Below are 16,887 nucleotides of genomic sequence, written 5' to 3'. Positions count from 1 at the left end.
TGGCGGTGTATACATTTTATGAAACAAATAATTTAAAAAAAAAATCTTTTCCCTTCTATGTCAGTCATCATGTGAACTGAAAAGGGGGGGGGGAGCTAATAATGATCAATTCATTCTACTTAGCATGTAATGATTAGTTAGGCGTGATCATTTAACAGTGAAGGGAAGGTAGGCGCATTATTGCACATGCAAGTGCACACGCTGTTTAGGGAAGTTTTTAATGCTTAATGTTTTAGCATGTTTTTAATAATCTGTTGGGAGCTGCCCAGAGTGGCTGAGGAAACCCAGACAGATGGGCGGGGTATAAATAAATTATTATTATTATTACTATTATTATTGCTATTATTAATTTTAAAAGGATCCCCCTTTTAAAAAATCAATGAAAGCCTCAAACAAAACAAAAAAATAGAACGGTTCTGCTCGTTGTTTTTAAAGCACGGGCAGCGCATTTGAAGCGTCTGCGGTGTTGCTGCCCGGCCCTGCAAACAGCGCAGCTCCCTGCACGCCTCCTCAGAGGCAAACCCCGCCGGATTCCTGGTTCTTGCTCCCAGGCAGGCGCGCGCAGGATCGCGGCCCGCGCGCTAGGCCGCCTTTCGTCCCGTTGCCGTGGCAACCGCGCGGCCTAGCTTGGCTTTGGGCCGCGATGGATCCCCGGCCTCCGCCCTGCACCCGACCCGAGTCCACGGCGGCAGCGACGGCTCTGGGCCACTTGGGCAGCGTGGGTGAGCTGCTTTCCCTCCTCCGCCCCGCGGGAGCAGTTTCCTTCCCGGGGGTTCACAGGGATCAGGGTTTCTTTTTTTGGGGGGGAGAATGAGGGGAACCCCCAATTTTGGCTTTTTTTGGCGCACAGCTGGTTCTGCCCTCTGAGCTGGAGTGGGGAGACATTATTCTTCCCCGCGTCCAGCCCACTATCTCTCTCTCTCTCTCTCTTTATTAAATTGTATCTCGCCATCATTTAATCTGTACGCCGCCTTCCCATCGTTAGAGCCATGCTCAAGGCAATTTGCCAGCCAGATGGGTGGGGTATAAATAAATAAATAAATTATTATTATTATTATTATTATTATTATTATTATTATTATTATTAAACATAGCAGGAGTAGTCATAAACCATAAGTAGAATAATAGGAGTGTAGAATTAGCAGGGACCCCCCCCCCAGGGTCATCTAGTCCAGCCCAATGCACATCGAGAAGTAAGGTAAAGCTAAAGGGACCCCTGACCATTAGGTCCAGTCGTGACCGACTCTGGGGTTGCGGCGCTCATCTCGCTTTATTGGCCAAGGGAGCCGGCGTACAGCTTCCGGATCATGTGGCCAGCATGAGTAAGCCGCTTCTGGAGAACCAGAGCAGCGCACGGAAACGCCGTTTACCTTCCCGCCAGAGCGGTACCTATTTATCTACTTGCACTTTGACGTGCTTTCGAACTGCTAGGTTGGCAGGAGACACATTGAGAAGTACCCAGTCATACTAGGGTTGCCACGTTCAAAAAGTAAAAATCGAGATACAAAAATTTGCCGGAATCTACACGGGTTGCCATACATCCAGATTTTCGTGAACAATTCTGCAATTTCCTGCCCGGAGGGTTTCCGATGGCCGAATCCCAGCTATGTCTGGGAAATTCCACATGTAGGGCAGCCCATGATTGAGCAATTTCCACATAAATCATAGAAGTTGGAAGGGATCCTGAAAGTCTACTAGTCTGACCCCCCTGCAATGCAGGAATCTCAATGAAAGCATCCCTGACAGACGGCCACCCAACCTCTGTGCTTTGTGGTGTAAGAAAAATGCAAAAGCTTAGCCCCCCCCCTTTTTTAAAAAAAATATTAAGTACAAATTAGAAAACATACATATTTACAACAAAATAAAATACAAAGGAAAAAGAAAATACATATAACCAAGGGAAAAAAATTAGAGAATACTTTGCCTCTTTTCATATTTACAGTTATTTAAATAAATAATAAAATAAATAGCTTAGCCCCTTTTTGATTGTCACCCTTATTAGTCCTGATTGCTGTTGTCTTTTTAAGAGCACTCCTGATGCAGAAAGTTAAATTGAGGGTGCTTTCCTACGTCCTGCTCATTGAGCGTTCATTGCAGGGAGGTTAGATGAAGCTGACGTGTTTTTATTGAGCGGGGTTTTTTTTTTATTTGTTTGCAAGTGGGGAGATTAGACGAAGTTCCATAAATAAAGTGCCACCCCTGCCCCGCATCATTTTTCCTTTTCACTTTGGGGGAGCATGTTTGATGAGCCAGATCTCCAAATCGGCTTTAATTGCCCAACCTAAATTTGCTGGAATGTGATTGAATCTCCCAGCCAAAAACAACCATTTGAAACTGCCCTAAATCTTCTGCATTTTTTACTTCTGTAGTAGGTAAAGCTTGCCTCAGACACATAGCAATGAATTCAAGCTGTATCGCTAAAGTTGGTTTGGAGGTCTGCTACAACAAGCCCACTTCCTTCCAAAATTGGACCTTTTGCAATAAGGAAAGTGACAGGAAAATGCTCAGTTGACTTCAAAATTATTCAAAATCACAAGCAAAGGAATATTTTTGACATGTCCTGAGGTTCCCTGTGCACGTTAACAAGGTGGTTGTAATACTATTAAAACAACAAGCTCTGAAAACTTTGAGAATCCAAATTTGTATTAAAAACATAATTAAAAATTTTAAGGAATCCCTTATTCCCCCCTCGGAATAAGTATGCTATTAATAAGTATGCTATTAATAATAATGCTATTAAAAGAAGTACCACAATCTTGTTGCTAAACTCTGCCGTTATTGCTCCAAAGTATGTAAGAGTAATGCCAGCTGTACAAAAACATCTTCGGGTACACAAATCTCACGTCCGGAGCATACCAAATCCAGATTAGAAGTCTGTTATAGGAGGAATGGAATAGTTGATGATGCAGCTTCTGTGCAACAGATGCCAACAATTCGTAGTAGCTTTTAATTATAGCTAGTGGAGATTTCAACAGACTGGAATATGTTGCAAGGCTCATTTCAAAAGTTGGAGGCTGTGAATCTTTATGGTTCTTTTTGTTGTGTTCTCACGAGAGAGACGAAATTGATTTCTGTCATTCAGAACTACTTGGAAATATGTTGAACGCTCTTAGGATGATACTGCTGAAAAATGGAAGCTGGCTCAGGAAAGCTGATAAAAAGAACTTGCCTAAATAGGGATTGCAACACTTTTTACATGAATAACAAAGCCACCCTTTTGTCACCTATTCTAGGTTTGATAATCTAAAGTGCTGGGGATCTTGGAATGGCAGTATGATGGTGGAGCCCAGACACCTAAGGGCCAAACTATATATTCACTTAATTACACAGTGTGAGGTTTTTCCGTAAATAATTAAGAGCCCAATTTTTAATGGGAAGGCAGGATGAGGAAACTGAACACTTAAGCTCTCCTCTCCCTGTGCTTTTCCTTCCCAGTAAGACTCAATCTCTCCTATGCTTGCAATTATTTAAGGAAATGATATGTGGCTGTATGCTGCTGAATATAATTTTGGCCCTTTTATTCTCTGCACTGCATTGCAGACTGAAAGAACGATGTTTCTGATCTCTGCTGTACTGCAGCGCCATCACCACCAATGGCCAGAAGGTGGTACTGCAGCTCCCTCTCCATCAGGGAACTGCTGTTGTGTAGAATCAGTAAGAGTTTCATCTGGCCCTATAAAGCTGCTGATTCTGGCTTACAGTTCCTCATTGACTGCCTTCTTCCATTTGACTGTTTGCCTCTGGGCCACCAGCCCTGACAGTGAAATGTAAGGTATCAAAGAGTGTGTTGAATTGAACCATTAGCAGAAACAAAAAAAATTCCTTCCAGTAGCACCTTAAAGACCAACTTAGTTAGTTCTTGGTATGAGCTTTCGTGTGCATGCACACTTCTTCACACGGCTACCTATCTGTAACTGAACCATTAGCAGATTATTGCAGTCAGTATGGCAGGAGATGACATAACATCACAAGACAGCTGTAAATCTTAAGTGCAGGTGAGTTCCCTTTTAATGCGCTCATTGGTACATAATATTTAGCAGCTGGCAAAAGAAAACTAAAATCTGTTCCTTTCAGCTGATCTGATGCATAAATCTCGCAATCTACCTCCTAGATTGCCACACTGTCTTCAAATTAGAACAGCATTTTTAATTAACGTGAGGACCCAGGTAACAGTCCGAGGCAGCATAATTTCAAGGCTCGCTAGCCAGATTATTTTTTCAAAAAACTTGCCCTGGTTGGAAGAACCTTGAGTGCCAGCTAGATTGAACAATGTGACATTCATTTATATGGTATAGTCAAAGGCCCAATGAGCATTATCATTTATAGCTCTAACTGGTAATGCTACTTTGCGATTAACTCAAATAACATTTAGTTTATTATCTGTTGAGCTGTAGTTTCTTTTTTAACCACGCAGAGTTCATGAGACCACTGAGGAAGACCAAGGTCAACATGATTTTGACTGTTTATAGTCTATTGATATTTTTGCATGCTGTGTGATATTTAATGAGGCACATTTGTTCTGTTTATGAATATTGGGTTTATTTATACTCTTCATGTTTGGATTTTAATTTTTATGCTTTGGATACAGCTAGAGATCCATATTGTTCATTTTTAGTTGGTACTATATTACATTAACTTTTTTTTGTATTACATTAGCTTGTTTATATTCTTTCATTACGCCTTTAGTTCGTCAAGATTTAGTTCCCTTTGACATTACTTACCCCTGGAGAAATTACAGCTGGTGGTGGTTATTATTTTTAATTTAATAAAATGTATTATGTGCCCTTTACCAGCTGGTACCCCAGGTGGGTTACAACAGTATAAAATCCAGAATTGAAAACTGTTAAAACAGATTAAAGTCATAGGGATAGGGTTAGTTTAGAAAGAGCTGAGCCCAGGCTTGGACAAGACACTCAGCCAAAACTTAGCTCAGTGTGCCAGCAAAATGGAAAGACCAAAGTAAAGCAGCTGTGAGCAGTGGCGTAGCGTGGGGGGTGCAGGGGGGGCCGGCCGCACCGGGCGCAACATCTGGGGGTTAGGGTTAGGGGGCGCAAATCCACGGGTTAGGGGGCGCAAATTACTTGCCTTGCCCCGGGTGCTGACAACCCATGCTACGCCACTGGTTGTGAGCTCCTTTCTGGGAGCCAACACACACACATTCACACTATGACGAAGTTTGGATTAGTGGGACATGCAAGCCAGGCCAGTAGGGTTCTGAAATACAATTGGTTTCATCTTTGGCCCTCTTTAAGAGCCAATTGAAAACATTTTAATTCTCCTTGAGTTTTAGGGGGGACTGGTGGGGGATATTTTGCTGGGTGGAGCTGCTGCTGTAATGCTGGGGATGGTTTTGGCATTTGCTGGTGGATATTGACAAGTAGGCTTTGAATGATATTGCTGGCTGCTATTTTGTGTTGTGTTTACTGTAAATTTGCAAATTGTTCAATTTAGTAATGTTTTGTTGTCCACTCTGGGATCGTGAAAGAGATGAAGGGTGGGATATAATAACAAGTAAATCTGAAAGCTGCAGCATATTACGAAGATTTAAGATTCTATTGTTTCCCCAAATTTTATGTAGAAAAACAGCTTCAGAATGAAGGGCTTGTGTTCAACAAGGAAACTGTGCAGCACTTTGAAGATGCTATTAAATCCATCAAGAAACTGGTAATGTCAGAACTTAAACAAGCAAAGCTTTGGGACACATTAAAAATAGGGAACTGTTCATTTCTCTGATTACCAAACTTGGACCTGATCAAATGAGTTGCCTTGGATTTACAGCTGGTTATTTGGGATGCAGTCAGCTGCCTCCCTAGACCATTCTGCTGCTTTACTAGAATTTAACAATCAGAGAGGGTCTTTGCCAGTAGATCTTCAGTCTTCAAGAGCCGTACATATAGCTTGAAACTGACATTCTGTTCCATCCTACACCCAGGGCATTGAGTGCCTTGTGTCCAGGATACCTCTATTACTCTAGAACAGGCATAATATTGCGCACAGGACAGTACCATAGCTGTCAACGTTTCCCTTTTCTTGCGAGGAATCCTATTTGGAATAAGGAAATTTCCCTTAAAAAACGGAAACATTTCCAGCTATGGACAGTACCATGATGAATGTGCTTTCCGGAGCTAGCGATCCTGGTTTCTGTATGTCTGCTCTCAAATAAAACTGGAGTGGTACTTAAATTAGTGCAGGCGTATCGTGCTGAATTTCCTTTTTTTGGCCATGTGTCCGTTTCTAGGAAGAGGAGAGGAAACATACTATTGAACTGTGGGAAGAGGAGACCATCAAAAACAGCAATCTCCGTGTCCAAATCAAAGGATTCCCAGAGCTTGTAATGAAGGAGTTTGAAGGTATTTCAGAGTCATGGGATAATAGCATGTAGCAGCAGATAGAATGTATTTGTAGCGTGTATAACCATTCATTTAGAATCATAGAATCATAGAATCATAGAATCATAGAGTTGGAAGAGACCACAAGGGCCATCGAGTCCAACCCCCTGCCAAGCAGGAAACACCATCAGAGCACTCCTGACATATGGTTGTCAAGCCTCTGCTTAAAGACCTCCAAAGAAGGAGACTCCACCACACTCCTTGGCAGCAAATTCCACTGTCCAACAGCTCTTACTGTCAGGAAGTTCTTCCTAATGTTTAGGTGGAATCTTCTTTCTTGTAGTTTGGATCCATTGCTCCGTGTCCGCTTCTCTGGAGCAGCAGAAAACAACCTTTCTCCCTCCTCTAGGTGACATCCTTTTATATATTTGAACATGGCTATCGTATCACCCCTTAACCTCCTCTTCTCCAGGCTAAACATGCCCAGCTCCCTTAGCCGTTCCTCATAAGGCATCGTTTCCAGGCCTTTGACCATTTTGGTTGCCCTCCTCTGGACACATTCCAGTTTGTCAGTGTCCTTCTTGAACTGTGGTGCCCAGAACTGGACACAGTACTCCAGGTGAGGTCTGACCAGAGCAGAATACAGTGGCACTATTACTTCCCTTGATCTAGATGCTATACTCCTATTGATGCAGCCCAGAATTGCATTGGCTTTTTAGCTGCCATTTAAAGCATGATAGATTGAACTTAGGTAGTTTAATTTAGTGGCAGAATTTAAACTTTGGACCACAGAAGATGGGACATTGTTTTTCTCAAGGGAGCAGGGACATGCCAATAATAATAATACTTTAAAGAAAAAAGAAAGCAATTATCTGTGTACACACACTCTCTTATATATCTGCTTCCCCTCCCTTCCCATAGATAAAGTGACTGAAATAGCATAAATAAAATGATAAAACCAATATATATAATGAGTTCTAGTGTTAAAGCTCTGCACATTTCTGGATCCCTGATATAGCCATCAGCGAATGCAAATAGGTTACATGAAATATTAGATCAGCAGGAGGTCTGTTGCAAAAAGTTCTTTTCCCATTAGGTTTTGAATGGCCTTGTTTTAAAAAACTTACTGCTTCAGGGGGCAAAAAGAAGCGCAGGGAAATTGGTTGCAATAATTATTACGGAGGATTAGCGCTGTGAGAAGAGCGGGATGCCCACAGAGGCAGTGTGCAAAGTACATTGCGTTATCAATTGTGAAAGTTTTCCCTGTGCGTGGACTGTAATCCCTGTGGGATTCCTTGAAAAGGAGGGGTGGACCATGACTCCCTGGGGGGGGGGTTTGCTGCCCCAGGAACCTCATGCTGGAAAGGCAAACGAATGTTTAGGGAGGAGCCATTGTATTGGCTTTAAGAGGGGAGCAGATAAGTTAATGGAGAGTAAGTCTGGGAGCCAGAGTTGGCCCTCCAGGCCACCCTATCGCACTGGCACTGCTTTGCATTTTGAGTGGTTTTGACTGGCTGGAATGTGCCCTTGAATTCAGGATCTGCATCTGACCCTGGGTTCTTTCACCCAGATGTACCTATCAATTGCCTCTCTTTAAATGTAGCTACCCTGTGGGTTAATCCACAGAGCCTAGGACTTGCTGATCAGAAGGTCAGCGGTTCAAATACCTGCAATGGGGTGAGCTCCCGTTGCTTGGTCCCAGCTCCTGCCAACCTTGCAGTTCGAAAGCACGTCAAAGTGCAAGTAGATAAATAGGTACCGCTCCGGCGGGAAGGTAAATGGCGTTTCCGTGTGCTCTGGTTTGCCAGAAGCAGCTTAGTCATGCTGGCCACATGACCCGGAAGCTGTACGCCGGCTCCCTCAGCCGATAAAGCAAGATCAAGATGAGCGCCGCAATGCCAGAGTCGGCAACGACTGGACCTAATGGTCAGGGGTCCCTTTACCTTTACCTTACCTGATCTCTTGGGAGTGTGTAGACTTCCTGATGTTGCTCTCATGGGATGAGTGTCAGAGCGGCTACACAAAGCCAGGAAGTCAGACAGAAACACCACACAGGGAATTTTAATGATGTGTGTGCGCGCGTATTTGTAAGCCTGTCTTACATTTCTTGTTCCAGAACTCGTGGCTGCTGCTCAGCGCTATCGTTTTATCAAGATAAATGAGACTGAGACGTCCATAAATGAAATCTCTACTGCAATAGAATCGGCATATTCAAAGCAGACTGTCTCTAAAGACCAAAACGCTCACCTGTGGTAGGCATGATTTGTTCAACCAAAATCATAGCATTGGGAAATTGTCCAGCCTAAATTGTCCTGTGCTAAAAGTATCTCTGATGGGTGCCTTGAAAGCCCTCAAGAAAGGAGATTCTATAACATGACTAGATAATGTTGTTCCATCACAAAACTGCTATTAATAAGCTCTATCTTAATGTTTAACCTAAAACTGCTACTCTCTTATTTATACACATTGGGCGGTGTGCAACTAAATAGCTGTGCTTGTGCAAGGATTAGCACTAGAGAAATCGGATTTCCCTCTTTCTCCTCCCCCTTCATGTACCTTGTGCTGTTCTCAAATCTGCTCCAGAGGGTTGGGAAAACCTCTAGAACAGTTTTAGGGTGAATGCTGGGTGTGGGTGGGTGAGAACGTTCCATTGCTCAAGGAGAATCCTTGCAATGAGGGAATTGTTTTGGTTGTTACTTTGCTTTTATGTTTTTATGTTGCAAACCAGACTGTGATCCTCAGATGAAGGGTGGTATAGAAATTTATTTTTTCTAAAAAATGTGTAAACGGAAGATTCACTTTATTGCTACATTGCCTACAGCCCATTGGCTTGTGTCCAATGATGCTCACACAATTCCCTCTTCCCACTGCAACACCTTGTGTCATTTGCAAAGCTACTCCTGGGGGTCAAGGGCCCCCCAGGAAAAGCCTGGGGTGAGGGGTGGAGGTTTCACTGGGTGGAGGGGTGAAGTAAGGGGAATCAGGTGGCAGCTGCTTGCTCAGAGATCCATCATGTTTCCCAGGGCCTGTCCTTCCTGATGTTCCTAACCCTCAGGAGAGGCATCTTAGGGGGCTGCAGTGGGAAAGAAGTAGTAGCACATTCTCTTTGCTTAAACGTCCTTGCATGTATACTGCATTGGATACAGCTCTTTGTAGCCCTGCCCGATCCTCACTCAATCAATCAGACTCTCTTGCCCTTTTCTGGGTTGCATAGCATAAGATAAAGTTGCAATATGGTGATGGCACGTTTCTGCTGTTCTCTGTCACCATGAAGCAAACTTGATGTCTCAGCACATCCCATGCCATTCTTTTGACAGCGAGGAGGAAATGGAGTTGTGGGCTGAGCACGAAGAAGCTGTTGAATTGTTGAACGAGACGATGGAAGCAAAACATAAGGTCAACATTGAGATAAATGAGCTTCACAATTTGAAAAAATATGAGGAGGAAGAAATCGGCAGGCAAGAAAGTGCCATCCAAGAGCTGAAGCAAATAATGGCTCAAGAGGCCTCTGAGTTTAAAACAAAGAAAGAGTGGCTATATGCACAGGTATGTTTTCTGGAATTGCAGTTCCATAAAGAGGCGCTGCCTTGCTTGGACAGTATCAGACCATTGGGCTGTCTGGTCCAGTATTGCCACAGCTGTCCACAGAATCAAACAGGTACCTGGGTTACCTTAAACAGGAGATGCCTGGGCAGTTTGTGGAAAGCACCTTACAATTTAAGGATGATTCTTTTTGTTAGTTTTTATGCCCCCATGCCATAAAAGCTGGCCTGTCTCCCTACCTACTGTCTCAATGATAAAGAAACAAATTGCCCTGGTTGGTGGTTAACCATTAATAGGGTTTAAGTTTATTATTATTATTATTATTATTATTATTATTATTGATTGTTTTTATTGAAAGATTTACAGGGACAACAAAGGGACATGTAACATCTCTGTTGTCAAGTCATAGAGTCCTTTTTACAGGTCAATTACATTCCGTGTGAGATGCTTCTATCATAGACATTGTGAGGTAGTGGAGGGAGAGAGAGAGAGAAAGGGGCAGATAATGATTTTTAATTCTTTTGCATAGTGTATGTGCAGAGTTTTGTGTCAGCGTCAAGTGGATAGGTTCTTTCTTTCTCTATTTGTTTTTGTTGGCGGTGCAAGAGATTGGAGAGTCTAGAGCATGGTTGGTTGTATTCAGTTGTTTGCAGTGAGTTTTGTCTGTGTGTGTTGGGGGTGAGGGGTTGTTGGGTCTCAGCCATACCGATTTGTATGCTGTCAGAGGGGTTAGGTTGTTGTCTTGTTGGGCTGTAATAAAAGGAAGCCAGCCCAGGGTGAAGGCATCCTCTTTTGTTTGTCCTCATGCTGGTTTCAATTTGTTGGTTAGCTTTTCTAGTACAGCTGTTTCCCACACAGCTTGGTACCAGCTCCCAGTTAAGACCATGCTTCCCTCTCCCATGTCTCAGGTGTTAGGCCTGTACTAGCTTACAGACAGCAATGTAAAACAGCTACTCACCAGTAACGACAGCCACATCCCAGAGATACAGAGCATTTCCACACAGCAGTTTATGCTGGACTTGGTGCTACACGTGCATGCAATCCTTCCCCCCCCCATGTTCACACGATGCCCTCATCAAAATGCCACCCCTCCCCGCCTTTAATCCAGCTCTCTACAATTTCCATGGTTGGGGAGTGGGATTTTCTATTTTTAAAATGGGAAATAGTATGCAGTGGCATTTTGATGAGGACGACTTTGTTTGGATACTGCACAAAACTTGTGCGCATGACCAGGGCAAAGTCTACAATAAGTGTTCTCAGGTGCAGGGATCAGGTTCTGCAGCAGGCCCAGATCCCGGCTCTACCCCAATGTCAGCACTATGGCAGGTTCATTCACCTGCTCATCTTCCAATGTATACAGTCATACCTCATGTTATGTCCGCTTCATGTTACGTTCTTTCAGGTTACGTCCCGCAGTGACCCAGAAGTACCGGAAAGGGTTACTTTTGGGTTTCGCTGCCCACACATGCGCAGAAGCACAAAATGACATCACACGCATGCGCAGAAGCGGCAAATCGCAACCCGCGCTTGCACAGATGTGCTGCTGCAGATTGCGTTCTTTTCATGTTGCGAACGGGCCTCCAGAATGGATCCCATGAACAATTGGCCATGAACAATTCTGTATCTATTTTTTTTAAGCAACAACAAATGATATAACGCTTCTGAGTGTTAACAAATCAACAGCAAGCTGGTCTGCTTTTATTTACAGATAGGTAGCCGTGTTGGTCTGCCATAGTCAAAACAAAAAAAATTCCTTCCAGTAGCACCTTAAAGACCAACTAAGTTAGTTCTTGGTATGAGCTTTCGTGTGCATGCACACTTCTTCAGATACACTGAAACAGAAGTTTCCAGACCCTTCTATATAGTGAGAAGGTGGGGAGGGGTATTACTCAGAAGGGTGGTGGGAATGGGTGATGGGCAGATACCTTCTCATCCCTTGCTTTTTCCTGTAACACCTATTGCAGTCGTTAAGAGTCGTCAACAGGTTCATCACAGCTATCTGCCCATCACCCATTCCCACCACCCTTCTGAGTAATACCCCTCCCTACCTTCTCACTATATAGAAGGGTCTGGAAACTTCTGTTTCAGTGTATCTGAAGAAGTGTGCATGCACACGAAAGCTCATACCAAGAACTAACTTAGTTGGTCTTTAAGGTGCTACTGGAAGGAATTTTTTTTGCTTTTATTTAGAATATGAAAGATGCATCTCCCCCTTCCCCAAATAGGTAGACACAGTTAGAAAGAAACACACCCCTTTCCCATCAAGCGCTAAACAATACATGGAGAGTTGCTCTGCTTATATTAAAGTTGTTCTGACTGTAGATTGAAGAAATCAAAAGTAGGCTTGCGGCCAAGAAGACTGAAGGTGCACAGAAGAAGGAAGAATATGTAGAATTGTATAATGTATGGAGAGATATGCAGAGGGAAATTGCTGAGCTTCAGAAGGTAAAAGAAATGATGTATTTGGGTAATGAGCTATTTGGTAAACGAAGCATAATTTAATTACCATATATGAGACGCACCAGACCATAAGACGCACCTAGTTTTTGGAGGAGGAAAACAAGAAAAAAATATATTCTGAATCTCAGAAGCCAGAACAGCAAGAGATCTCTCTTACTGTTCTGGCTTCTGGGATAGCTGCGCAGCCTGCATTCGCTCCATAAGACACACACACATTTCCCCTTACTTTTTAGGAGGGAAAAAGTGAGTCTTATAGAGCAAAAAAGACGGTACTTGACAGTATGGGGGACAGGCAGAAATGATCCAGTGAGCGCTTGATTTTAGAATGAATTGGGGTTGCACACAGGAGCACTGCCTGGTGGATTGGCATCCTAGTAAATTGAGAACCGAGCTCCTAATATCGTTGTGGGCTTTGGCATCGGATTGCCAACGTTTTGGACGTAGCCCTTCAAATCTTGTCTTAAGGTGATAGGCAGAGCAGCCACAGGTTTTCCTGCTCGATCCCTCCCTGTCGTTCGGAATCTGCTTCACTTGCTGCGCCAAGCAGGACTACAGATGGTGGATCACAGTGCTGCAAAGGGATGGGCAGGGGGAGCTCTGAGCTTTAAAGACTGTGCGCAGTGGCCAGGATCTCAGGGGGCCACCCAATCTGTGCTTGAACACAATGTACTTGAAAGTTGTGGAATGGAGCTTTGAGAAGGTGGGTGTTAGGGGAGGGGTAGTACCTCTGGTGGGGACATGTCATGCTCCTTCTGGGGTAGTTTGCCCACCTTTGGTCCCCACCCTGCGCTCAGCTCTCACCTGGGGCTCCTAGAAGCTGTCAGCATCCGACAGTGGTCACACCTCAGGAAATGGCTTTGACTGGCCGGCTAAACCAGGTGAGGGTAGTCAATGGGTCTCAAACATTCATTGAGTTAGGGACTTCCCTGCATGCGAAGACAGGCTCCTGCAGAGTGAGCAGACGAGACCAATAGTGGGTCCAGCAGTCAAGAAGGCGGTTTCCATACGTGCTGTAGAGGGGCAGGTGGGGCTTGTCAACCTGGGAAGGGAGCCCATTTAGGGGAAGGAAAACCGTGATCTTAAACCACTGCTGCCTTATGGAACATCTCTGAGCTAGGAAAAGGCTAAGGAGTAAACCCTACACAAATCCAGAGTGGAGTCACTTTGTACCCCTCCTTCTGGCAATTCTTGTAGCCAAGCTGGTGCCAGACGTAGTGCTCTGCTTTCCTTTGGACCAAATCAGCAAGGCCGAGAGGGGGCGGGTCTCAGGACCTCCATACATACTGCCCAGGCTTCCCCCTTTGAAGGTCACTTCAGTGCTGCTAATGCAGTGGTTTGACTTCACCCCTAGAGGCACACTTCATTGTCTCTTGAGACAGAGAGATGCCAGCAACGAAAAGGTTGGCCAGTCAATTTACAATATTTGCCTGATCAGGAAGAACTTTCTGATGCTAAGAGCTGTTTGACAGTAGAACGGTTTGCCTCTGAAAGTGGTACGTGGTACACGCTCCTTCCTTGGAGGTTTTAAAGCAGAGGTTGGGTGGCCATCTGTCATGGATGCTTTAGCTGAGATTCCTGCATTGCAGAGGGTTGGACTAGATGTCCCTCAGGGTCCCTTCAATCTCTACAGTTAATATGGTTCTATATGACTCTAGGACCAGTGTGCCAAGCCTGGTTTTGATGCGAAAACCACCCTGAGCTTGTTTGGATTGCAACCATAATTCCAAATACAAATCTAAATAATTAGAAGCTTCAATAGGAGTGTTAGCAGTTCTGAATTTTACTTTTGCATTGGGTAGCTCCACAGTTCTCAGAGGGATGAGCTATCAGAACTCTTCAAGAACATCAGACAACTAATTAAATCATATGAAGCAAAAAAGGCAGAGAAGGAGGATCTCATAAAAAAAAAGTAAGCAAATTTTTTACATTTCTTACATTTTTCTACGATTTTTTTAATGTGAAATTTATCTATTTATTTTAAAAGGCCAAACAATTGCTCTGGCCTTTAGACTTGAAGGTAAAAGTACTGTTAGGTTGGAGTTTTCCCGAGATTTGCTCCAGAGCATTAAAGAATATGAAGAAGATCTGCAGAAGGGACTTGGAAAAGAGTTAAGAGCCTCGGACATAAGATCTCCAGGTTGATGGACTATATGGAACTGACGGAAAGGACTGGCAGAATCCAAAACCAGGGAGAGGAGGTGGTGGAAGAAGACTGGAAAATTTAAAGTTTATATTTAGAAAAATGGTGGAATGATATTTTATGGATTTAGCAGAAATGCTATAAGAAGTTAAGTATATATAAGTAATTTAGTCTTAATGGGAAATAAGGTTAAAAAATATGTTATTTATAATATGATAGAAAATAGAGAAAGATGGAAAGGATTTGCTGAAACAACCAGTAGAAGTGGGATACAAAAAGGGAGGTGTGAGGAGGTCGAGGAAACAAGGGAATGAAGAATAGAGTATGGAAAAGGAGGGATGTTTTTAAATTGGTTTTGTTTCGCTTACTTATGTGTTTAGTTTAATGGGTTTAGGTTGGATTTTGTATTGTTTATATATTGTACTGTATTGTTTTTGCTTTTCTTTTCTTTTGTTTTTTGTGTCTTTTCCTTTTTTGTAACCTTTAAAAGTAATAAATATTATTTAAAACAAAAACAAAAAACAATTGCTCTGGTATGAAACAAGGTATGCTGCATATATTATTTTCCCAGTCCATAGGTTTCAAGGCACAACAGAAGCTGCTTTATGATACCAGATCAGACTATACATGCATCCTGGTCAGCGCTTTCTGCATTGACTAGTGACAGCTGTCCAGGATTTCAGATGGTGACAGGCCTTTCTCATGACATGTTCCCTGCTCCATTTTAATGGGAAATCCCAGAGGCTGAACCTTCAAGCTGAGCCTGCATTCTGCTGATGAGCTCCAGCACCTCTTTTGTGCAAGTGGGTGGGGTTCAATAACAAGAACAATAATAACCATTCACATTAAAGTGGGGTGCAGAGTGGGGAGACAAAGGACCATGCTGCATAGGGAAGCGAGGGAAGGTTAGGCTGCAGCCCTGGGTATAAGCTCCATTAAAAACAAGAGGACTTATTTCTAGTGAGTAAGCAGATATAGGATTGCTCTGTTCTTCTTCTTTGGAGATCACTTGTAGCCAAGTAAGATTGCTTTCCAGGAACACAGTCTTAACAGTGAGTCCATAAGTGACTGTGGAGGCCAATTCTGGATCCACATATCCTTCCACAGTGGGGACAAAGGTTTCCTGGCGGAAGTTGATCACGGTGAGGGTTTGCCAAATGTGCCTTCCTCTTAGCATGTTTCTCCCTTCTTGAGTTTGAGTGTCTTCAAAAGCCCATGACGCCTTTGGTCAAGGCTGTTCTCCAATTGGAGCGCCCACAGGCCAGTGTTTCCCAGTAGTCGGCTTCGCTCACAAGCCCACTCACCACGACAAGGTGATGATCCAGCGAGTATGATTGCTCTGTTAGTCTTCCAGCTGCAAGGCCAATACCTGACTCTCATTTTTACGTATTGCTAATAATTCTGATACTTTAGTGCTCTTAAAATGGCAGCATGCAACATCCAATGGATGGCAGTTCCTTTGCGCAGAAATAGCTTGTCTTAATTATTCTATGTTATTCTTCAGGTCTCATCTTACACATGAGGCAGCTAAAATGGGTACAGACTTCGATCAGGAAGCAGAAGCACTGCGACAACGGATAGAGGAGGTATGAAGACAAGGATAGGTATCCTTTGACAAGCTGTTCTCCTGACTCGAGAAATATTATAAAGCGGGGACTATTGGCCCCAGTCCAACAGTGTGCACTCTTCATGTGCACAGTTCCCTTTTTAAAAGGGCTTTAGCTGTGCTGATTGATTTGCAGGGCTGGGGCGGGATTAAGTCCAGACTTTGTTCCATCCTTGAAGCAACTGCGGTGGCGTAATAGCGGCTTCTTTCACAGGTAGACCAAACCCCGGCTACTGACTTGAGCTAGAGAATTGCCACGCAGGTCCCCGTTTGCCAAGGGATTTCTCCTAACTCCCAGGCATAGCTGTCAGTCCCATTATTTCATTCAATTAAATCATAGATTGGCCACATTGAGAACTAGACTCGACGAGGTTTCGGTCTATTTTTATGTTCTGTGGTCCTCTGAAAGTGTAACTTTTTGACAACGATTTTGTTCAGTAAAATTAACCAGCACTGCAATTTCTTTCTAGGCTGAAGAGAAGCTGGAAACGATTATGCGAGCCTATAGAAAGCTAAAAAGCGAAAACAATGCTCTCAGCACACAGTTTAATATTTTATCTGAAGAGGAAGATCAGGCCTGTGCTCTAAGAGACCAGCTTGCGGAAGAGTACAGTGACTTTTAGTGACTTGTTGAATGCTACTAGAAGTACAAGGTTCTATTGTAGTGCTCCATGATAAGGAACCCTGCTCTTTGAATGAGATTTCTTCTGAGGAGAAGAAAACTCTCCATAGTGCATTGAATTACACTTCACTTAAGAACATGTAAATCAAATGCAAGGGCAGAGATTGTTAAAAGTTCAAACGTGATC

General features: G+C 43.5%; 1 protein-coding gene across 2 annotated transcripts in view; it reads left to right on the top strand.

The window, feature by feature from the left end:
- Positions 1-579: 579 nt before the first annotated feature.
- CCDC175 (coiled-coil domain containing 175) overlaps positions 580-16,887 on the top strand; it is a 38,887-nt gene continuing 22,579 nt past the window's right edge. Inside the window, exons 1-9 of one of the 2 annotated variants that reach the window (XM_081911116.1) lie at positions 580-722; positions 5,579-5,664; positions 6,239-6,350; positions 8,446-8,581; positions 9,647-9,875; positions 12,195-12,317; positions 14,132-14,241; positions 15,977-16,058; positions 16,549-16,685. In XM_081911116.1, the coding sequence (XP_081767242.1) occupies positions 644-722; positions 5,579-5,664; positions 6,239-6,350; positions 8,446-8,581; positions 9,647-9,875; positions 12,195-12,317; positions 14,132-14,241; positions 15,977-16,058; positions 16,549-16,685 (1,094 nt within the window). In that variant the 5' untranslated portion in view covers positions 580-643. Of the gene's footprint in view, positions 723-3,967; positions 3,996-5,578; positions 5,665-6,238; positions 6,351-8,445; positions 8,582-9,646; positions 9,876-12,194; positions 12,318-14,131; positions 14,242-15,976; positions 16,059-16,548; positions 16,686-16,887 lie in introns of those variants that run through there. The other variant, XM_081911117.1, reaches the window with a different exon arrangement.

This window comes from Podarcis melisellensis, assembly GCF_964234715.1.
Source record: "Podarcis melisellensis genome assembly, chromosome: 1".
NCBI classification, from domain to species: Eukaryota; Metazoa; Chordata; class Lepidosauria; order Squamata; family Lacertidae; genus Podarcis; species Podarcis melisellensis.
The sequence above is the reverse complement of the archived record's forward strand: the minus strand, read 5'-3'. Positions and strand labels throughout refer to the sequence as shown.